Source organism: Electrona antarctica (assembly GCF_951216825.1).
Source record: "Electrona antarctica genome assembly, contig: scaffold_1690, whole genome shotgun sequence".
In the NCBI taxonomy this organism is placed as follows: Eukaryota; Metazoa; Chordata; class Actinopteri; order Myctophiformes; family Myctophidae; genus Electrona; species Electrona antarctica.
In genome coordinates this window covers 1,424-10,772 of record NW_027637881.1, presented here as the reverse complement: position 1 = coordinate 10,772, position 9,349 = coordinate 1,424, and the positions used below count along the sequence as shown (strand labels likewise).

Genomic DNA, 9,349 nt, shown 5'->3' with positions numbered 1-9,349 from the left:
CGACTGTTTGGGGAAACAGGGATTTACAGTTGCTACAGTAAACAGAAGAATACACAGCTATATAAGCCTAATTTGTACTTTTCGACACACGACACAGCATGCAACCAAGTACAAAAATAAATAATAATCAAGCCCCCCCCCCCCCCCCCCCCCAAGCTGTGTTGTTTTTGATTTAGTCATTAGTCTCTTGAATATTTTCAGCATGCAACCAAGTGTAAAATTACTTCTACTGGATCTCTTGTCCACTAGTCCATTCCTAACATTTTAGTCTATAGTTTTTAATTGTTGACGAAATTGACAGCATATTCAGTCTTAGTTTTCAGCATGAAGCATTTGTTGTTTCCGTACCTGAGCACCACGTGGTCCCTGGCGGGGTGCGGGGCCATGGCGTTGCGGACGTACTGGTACACCTCCGTCCTCTCGTCCAGCGTCTCCGCCACCCGGCTCTCCAGCAGGTCCTCGTCCCAGTGGGCCTGCTCGCGCAGCACGCGCGTCAGCACCTCCTCGGGAGCCGCGGGGACCTCCACGGTCACCTTCCACAGCCGCAGGCCAGAGCCGTCGTTCACCTGGGGGACGGGGGAGGGGAGGGGAGGGAGGGTTAGGTGTTTTCTGGAGAAAAAAAAACTTTGTTTCTATGACTCAGTGGTTCTCAAACTATTTCATGTCAAGGACCCCACAAATTATATGTAATTGGCCACCGACCCCCCCCCCCCATCTGAAAATATGTTGTTAAAAACGTTTGCGGTGAAAGACAATTCAACAACTTGCGGCACATTTGAAAAGAATGGTTAAAAGTGGTTAAAAGCTAAGAAGGCGACACAGATGCGTTCCAGGTGTCAATGGGATCTACCACTGTTCATTGTTGAGGTTAGTAGAGTAGAGCGGCGGTTCTTAACACATTTTGTGCCCAAAACGTCTGTCAAAACCTTTTATTTTATTTTATACGTGGTGCCAACGTTTGTGTTTTCGCCATTGAGAATGCATTTGGCGTTTAAATTAAATAACTCAGAAACTATAAAACATTTCAAAGTAAAAAGTTCCAGCATGTGTCTCCACAGTCAGCTGAATTATAAAAAATGTGAATGGATTTTCTAGGTGAAAGTGATTTTGGGCAGTTTTGCGTGGGCTCTCAATGTGTTCTTAAAGAGGGGTCCGGGCAACTCCTCGGGCTCGATAGGTGAGAACGGCTTTGCCGACTTGCTAATGGAGGACCATTTAAAACCAAGGCGGCCTGCTGTGGTTCGCTACCAAAAGCAATTTGCATGCACAGGGGGTTGAAGGAAGGGCTGCCAATGTAGGCTACACTGGTTGATTTTCTTCTTTTTTTCCGCCGCCGTTTTTCAGAAGTTAGACCGGGCCATCTCTAAATAGCCGCACGGGCCGTACGGCTCGGGCGGCCCAATGGAGAATAATACGCCTCTGTGTTCCCCTATTTGGTTGTATTGAGGAAAAGTAGCGGAAATAGCTGGTCACACACGGCGTCAGGACTTCCTGGTATATTTACGAGTGCAGAGCTGGAGGTTTTCTAATAGGTGTATTTTTCAGTGTGCAGACGATAAAGACTCCACTGACGGCCCGGCCTTGTTGTGCGACTCAAAATGAAGGACACTTGACATGGATCCTTGCAAGGGGCCCCTTCACGCTGGACACAGGAAGTCAGTGGGGGCCTGGGACCAAGGAGGGTGGGGCAGTGCTCTGTGTGTGTGTGCGTGCGTGCGTGTGCGTGCGACTGTGCGTGCGTGCGTGCGTGTGACAAGCTGATGTCATTTTGGGACAGCGGCCAGTTTGCTGGGTTTGGGAATGAGGAGCCGCGCAGGGGCCAGTTTCACACGGACGCCTTTCTACACAGGAAATGAACCAACGGCTGTTTTTTCCATGAGATATTCAAGGGAACGGAGTGTGTGAGGTGGAGAGAGAGGGAGAGAGAGAGAGAGAGAGAGAGAGAGGGAAATGGTGACACTGTTCTACAGACTAATGACAGAATGAACGAGAGAGGACTTCGATCTTCTAGGCAATCTAGGGCTTCACTCACACTGGTCGAAACAGCGACACAACGCGTGTTCTGTCTCTGTTCTGGGGGGAGAGGGGGACTCCTGGTGGACGCAGAGCCGAACCGCAGACTGCCGAGCCCGGTTGTAATGTGACACATTCACATCCTGTGTGGGGCGGCCATCTTAGATGCTAAAATAAATAGCGTCAATGCTAAGCGAGCTAAAAAACGAAGCCATCCTTTCTCTAGAAAATGCGCCAATGTTCCAATCGGGATCACCGGATAATCGGCAAAGAACCTCCGAACATCGCACGTTTTATCCAAACCATGGAGAGCTCTGTAGATTTAGAGTTATTCAGCTTTTTAGTCAGCCTGTATACAAGAAGTGAACGGCACTGTCTAGGATCACTAAAGAAGGAAAAGCCAAGCCAAATAAAAGAAAAAATAAATCAGCGATCCGGTTTGATATCAATAATAAAGCTTATCTGGCGGTAACGTTCCGTCATAAGCAGTTGATAGTTGGATTCTAATCGGCGGAACGTTCCGTCACGAGCAGTTAATTGGTTATATTATCGGTCATCGTCGTCAATCTATCTCCCGAGTCTGCTGATAGGAAACACACTGAGAAGAGGATAACTAGAGAACCGTGCGCGTGTCTGTGTGTGCATGTGTCTGTGTGTGCGTGCACGCCGAGATATCTCACCTTCCTATAGGCCAGCTCTGCGTGCTCGGGGGTGGAGCAGCTGTCGTAGCCCTTGAACTTGTCCTTGGACTCCTTGAGCAGTGCGTCCATGCTGTCGCGCAGGTACCGGCGGTAGCCCGCCGGCCCCCCCGCCCCCTCGGCGCCGCCCAGCTCCTCCAGACGCAGCGGGAGCAGCGCCTGCTCCACGTACGAGTTCCTGCAGCGGCTCATCTCCTCTGGGATCTGCAACACGGGACGGGAGGAGAGGATAAAGCAGTGTTTTTTAAGCCCATTTCATACCATGCAGTGTTGTTTTTTGGCAGCTAAATTTTGATTTTAGTTTTAGTCATGGTCTTCTTGAACAGTTTTCATTTCGTTTTAGTCACATGTTTGGAATGTTTTATTGTTTAGTTGTCTAGTTTTTGTCGACTAAATATCATACGATTTTAGTCGACTAAATCTACGGTTGATTTAGTCGAACAAAATGTATTTTGGCGGTGCCTTGATGCCGTCGTAATGACGTTTTTTTTTTCACTTGCTGAAAATAGATGATCTACAAGCCCACAACGCGTCGGACACACACACACACACACATATGTGTGTATTGGAGCGGCTATAGGCACCGCTCAAAAGATGCGTGGAAAACAGCTCAAAGCCAAAGGGATCCCAGCTGCAACATGATGATGATGATTATGATGATGTGATGATATCCAATGGCTCTGTTCCTATTCAGAGGCACCTCCATCCTGATTAGATTAATAAGGTATTAAGCCTGACGGGAAATGGAACATTAATTTTATTTAAAAACTCAAGACGGCATAATGGGCTGCCGAAAAGGGAAGCACAACACATCCTGTTTTCTTCCCTGGCCTTTTGTTATCATTAACCCTATATGCTTTCTCTCTCTCTCTCCCCTTCTTGATGTCTCTCTCTCTCTCTCTCTCTCTCTCTGTATCGCTCTGTCAGCATTAACCCATTTTGACCTGAGATCAGATTCTAAAAATGTCTTCTACATCCTGACAGTTTTCCGAAAAAGCTATGTTTCTATGTCAGTCGTTCTTCGATTTTTCAAAAAAATAGCAGACCTACAAGCTCGTAGCGCGCCACTCGGTGGCGCGCTATGAGCTTGTAGGTCTGCTATTTTTCAATAGCTAAAGCATAACATAATGCTAACACCAAAAGGGGTTCCCGCCCAAAATGGGTTAATTGAGTTTGCGTAGCATTATTGTGCGATAGCAGGCCGTAACAGAGACAGGCTATCAGCGCGCGTGATTCCCACCAGAAGGAAAATAAAAGCTTGCCTTCCATTTTCGCCCATCATCGGGTAAATAGAAATCAAATTACGAGAACATAGTTATCAGCTAATGTAATTTCATTCTGCTTGATCCTGCTTGTGGTACTGCTACATTACAAAAAGTTTGACAAGCCTGTGCTGTTTGCTTATACAGAACCAATTCAGAGCCAAATGCATGGTGCTGATATTTGAATTGTAAACTAAAAAGGTCTATTTTCATTTCCCTTTGCTTTCTTTAAACCCGTTCAGAACGGGAACCCCTATTGGTGTTTTTAAGCATTATGTTATACTTTAGCTATTGAAAAATAGCAGATCTACAAGCTCGTAGTAGGTCTGCTATTTTTGAAAAAATCATGAAAAATGTGGCGCAAATCTTTGAATATATATTCTTTCTATATAAATATATATATATATATAAAAAACGCTTTTTTTTTAATCTCAAATCTTTGTTTCTGGGAGTTCCCTCCCTGAAACAACATATTTTCAGATGGGGGGGTTACAGATAATTCTGGGGGTCTTTGACATAAAAAGTAGTTGAGCTCCACTGACATAGAAACAAAATAGGGTTTTTCAGAAAAAAAAATTCGGCCTCAGTTCCTAAACGGAACATGGATTTTCTGAAGCTTTGTTGTGTCTCTAATAAGCTCAGATGGTGGTGGTGGTGGGAATGTGTGCCCTTCGCACCATGGGACAGGGTGCATGGTGGTGGTGGTGGTGGTGGGAATGTGCGCCCCTATCCCACCATGGGACCAGGTGCATGGTGGTGGTGGTGGGAATGTGCGCCCCTATCCCACCATGGGACCAGGTGCATGGTGGTGGTGGTGGTGGTGGGAATGTGTGCCCCTATCCCACCATGGGACCAGGTGCATGGTGGTGGTGGTGGGAATGTGTGCCCCTATCCCACCATGGGACCAGGTGCATGGTGGTGGTGGTGGTGGGAATGTGTGCCCCTATCCCACCATGGGACCAGGTGCATGGTGGTGGTGGTGGGAATGTGTGCCCCTATCCCACCATGGGACAGGGTGCATGGTGGTGGTGGTGGTGGTGGGAATGTGCGCCCCTATCCCACCATGGGACCGGGTGCATGGTGGTGGTGGTGGGAATGTGCGCCCCTATCCCACCATGGGACCAGGTGCATGGTGGTGGTGGTGGTGGTGGGAATGTGTGCCCCTATCCCACCATGGGACCAGGTGCATGGTGGTGGTGGTGGTGGTGGGAATGTGTGCCCCTATCCCACCATGGGACCGGGTGCATGGTGGTGGTGGGAATGTGCGCCCCTATCCCACCATGGGACCAGGTGCATGGTGGTGGTGGTGGTGGGAATGTGCGCCCCTATCCCACCATGGGACCAGGTGCATGGTGGTGATGGTGGTGGGAATGTGCGCCCCTATCCCACCATGGGACCAGGTGCATGGTGGTGATGGTGGTGGGAATGTGCGCCCCTATCCCACCATGGGACCAGGTGCATGGTGGTGGTGGAGGTGGGAATGTGCGCCCCTATCCCACCATGGGACCAGGTGCATGGTGGTGATGGTGGTGGGAATGTGTGCCCCTATCCCACCATGGGACCAGGTGCATGGTGGTGGTGGTGGTGGTGGTGGGAATGTGTGCCCCTATCCCACCATGGGACCAGGTGCATGGTGGTGGTGGTGGTGGGAATGTGTGCCCCTATTCCACCATGGGACCGGGTGCATGGTGGTGGTGGTGGTGGGAATGTGTGCCCCTATTCCACCATGGGACCGGGTGCATGGTGGTGGTGGTGGTGGGAATGTGTGCCCCTATTCCACCATGGGACCAGGTGCATGGTGGTGGTGGTGGTGGGAATGTGTGCCCCTATTCCACCATGGGACCAGGTGCATGGTGGTGGTGGTGGTGGGAATGTGCGCCCCTATCCCACCATGGGACCAGGTGCATGGTGGTGGTGGGAATGTGCGCCCCTATCCCACCATGGGACCGGCCAAAGGAGAGCAGAGCCAGGTCAAGTACCAAGGCGTTCCAAGCGGGGTATGTGTGTACAGGGAACGATAATCATAATAAGCAGATTTTGCCTTATGTAACCATAACATTCCTTTAGCTCAGAGTGACGAGGGCTGAGTGTGAACCCAACGTGTCGTAACCAGAGGAACGAGGCTAGAAGTGTGTTTACAGGACAAACACAGAGAACGTCTGAGAGGGAACAGCAGATAGCCCTGGACGGGACGGGGGTGATGTTCAAGTCCTTCGTCTTGCCCATTTAGGCCTGGCGTCGAAATTTAAAAAAAAAAAGTGTTCTAAATCCTGACAGTTTTCTGATATACCTATGTTTCTTATATCAGTGGTGCTCAATATTTCATGTCAAGGACCCCAGAAATGATCTGTATTTGGCCGCGGAACCCCCATCTGAAAATATGTTGTTCCAGGGACCTCCCCCCAGAAGCAAAGATTTGAGTTAAAAACGTTCGCTCTGAAAGAATATATATTCAAAGATTTGCGGCACATTTTCACGATTCTTCAAAAATAGCAGAGCTACAAGCTCATAGCGCGGCACCGAGTGCCGCGCTATGAGCTTGTAGATCTGCTATTTTCCAACGGCTAAAGTATAACATAATGCTTAAAACACCAAAAGGGGTTCCCGCCCCAAAATGGGCTAGAGAACAAACCTAACGCAGGCAAAGTTGACGTGCTGCAGATCCCAATCGGTAGATCTCAACACGGTGTCTTTGTTGCGGGCAATGTCAAAACTGTCCAAAAATCACCAGTGTAGAATAGAATCTCAGTATAAAATATGTGGCTCAAGTGCTTAACCCGTTTAGGCCTGACCTCAAAATTAAAAAAAAATCTTCTAAATCCTCCAGTTTTCTGAAATAAATATTTTCACGATTTTAAAAAAAAATAGCAGATCTACAAGCTCGTAGCGCGCCACTCGGTGGCACGCTATGAGCTTGTAGATCTGCTATTTTTCAATAGCTAAATTACAACATAATGTTTAAAACACCAAAAGGGGTTCCTCTCCTGAACAGTTAAGTCTTACCGCCATGACTGTCTCTGTATCAAAAAGAGTCACATATGTGACCAAATTTGACTGAGGGACTTGACTTGATTTGACTTCTGTGGACTCTAACAATTACACCTAGCTACATGTTTAAGCATTTATTTCATGTCGATTTCAGCCCCGACACTTATTTCAGACATGCTCTAGTATGTGAAGAGTCTGCCTGTGCTATTAACTCATTTTTGGGGAAAAACAAAAAACAAAAGTTTTTCTCCTCTGGTGAAAAGCTGGAATTTGCGCAACGGCAGGCTCTCAGTCAAATCTGGTCACATATGTAAAGGTGAGGTTCAGCCTTATTCAGAAGCCCCCCCCCCCCCCCCCCGCCCCCCCCCCCAGACCCAGCGTGTAGTCTGTGTAGACTGAGTAGACTGTGTGTACTGACCTTGAAGAGTTTCCTGCACTCCTGGATCATGTGCGTCAGGCCGTGGGTGGCCGCCAGGTTCTCGTTCAGGTCCCGCTGGTCGGGCTTTCCCAGCGTCTGCTTCCTGTTCATCACCCTTTGACCCGGAAGGAACAGAAAACGGGGGGGGGGCGGGGGGGGGGGGGGGGGGGGGGGGGGGGTGGGGGAGACAAGGCGAGACACAGCGAAATGTTAGCTAAAAAAAAACACACACACACACCATCCATCATCCAGATAGGTGGTATAGAGGAAGGACATAAGAGCAGTAGGGCAGCAGATAGGTAGGTAGACTCGCAGTGGTTCCCAAAGTGGGGTCCGGGGACCCCCAAGGGGTCCTTGAGGGAGTTCCAGGGGGTCCCCAGCTAAATGATAGTTATAGATACCAAATGGACCCCTTATGGGTCTGTAACTCTGAGAGTGTACAAATGGAACCAAACGGACGTTTTCTTAATTTGATGGAATTTCTTTTGTTTGTTTTAAAAATGATTTTACATATTTATTCATATCACAATGAAGTAGCACTCAGGTGGTTAAAAGGAACTTAACTATTATATTACGCACCTGATTGTGGCTAATGTAGAATAATATAATGTAGATTTCTTAAATCAGGTAGAAATGTTCATTTTTGACAGTGTTGACATAACCTCTCTGCTTCCCCTGAACTCCTACTTCTCTTAAACTTTGTCCCGATCACTCCCTCGTCTCTCTACCTACAGAACCCTGCTCTCTCTCTCTCTCTCTTTTTTTATTTATATTATCTCTAACGTGACCTTTTTCCTGTTTTGAGAACGTGTGGCACATTGTGCTCGTGTTGATAGACACAATAAAGGAAATGGGTTGATTAAGGTGAACCTGAAAAGAATGGAGCACACATGCCCACCGCACTTGTATTACTATTCTTGTGAGGACATCGTCATTTATTTAAGCACAGCAATATTGTAGATGGACTATTTCCAGTGCACATCTAACCCCCCCAACCCCTAAACCTAACTGCTAAATGCCTAAACCTAAACCGATTTTACACTTGCTGAAAGTAGCCGACCTACAAGCTCACAGCGTGTAGATCTGCTATTTTCAGCACGCAACCAAGTGTGAAATTACTTACACTGGATCTTTTGTCCACTAGTCCCTTCCTAAAAATTTTAGTCTAGGTTTTATTTGACAACGAAATTGTCAATATATATATAGCCTTAGTTTTAGTCGTCATAGCTTAGTTTCCATTTAGGTTGCGTCAGTGAAAAAAGGTAGTCGACCAACATTTTTCGTCATAGCATTAGTCGAATAAACCAACACTGACACACACACACACACACACACACACACACACACTAAACCCTAGTGTGTGTATATTCTTTCAGGAGACTTTTTTATTTATTTTTCGACGTCAGGCCTAAACACACACACACACACAGTGACACACACACGCACGCACACCCACACACACCCACCTGGGCGAGGAGCTCTCCTTGCGGCGCAGCGTGTTGAGGTGGAAGAGGGAGGGCGCCAGGCACACGGCCAGGTTGGTGGGCGTCATCTGGTTGTCGGCCACGCTGGCCGTCACGTCACTGAGCAGGCAGAGCAGCGTGCGCAGCGCCTCGCGGCTCTCGTCGGGCAGCAGCAGCACGGCGGCGCGCGCAGCCTGCAGACGCAGCTCCTTGGGCATGTCTGCGCAGGCGGAGGAGGAGGAAGGAAGAAGGGAAGGGAGGGGAGGGGGCAAAGCTTGTAAATATCTCTAAATATCTCTAATAGGATACGGCCACCAGTGTTGTTTGTTTTTGACAGCAAATTTCTATTTTTAGTTTAGTCATAGTTCTTTGGAACTTCATTTCGTTTTTTTAGTCATATTTTAGTCACCTGGAATGTTTTGGTGTTTTAGTCTAGTTTTTCCAAAACACATTTCAGACAGTCGACTGTCTGAAATGTGTTTTGGCGGGCCTCGATGCCGTCGTAAT

General features: G+C 48.0%; 1 protein-coding gene across 1 annotated transcript; it reads right to left on the bottom strand.

Moving 5' to 3' along the window:
• Nucleotides 1-348: 348 nt before the first annotated feature.
• LOC306918597 (rho GTPase-activating protein 7-like) lies at nt 349-9,060 on the bottom strand (the record flags this gene model as incomplete). The annotated part of the gene is made up of 4 exons (XM_079531488.1): nt 349-566; nt 2,694-2,915; nt 7,380-7,494; nt 8,846-9,060. Coding segments are annotated over 4 exons (770 nt in total), but the record flags the coding sequence as incomplete, so codon positions are not given.
• Nucleotides 9,061-9,349: the final 289 nt, after the last annotated feature.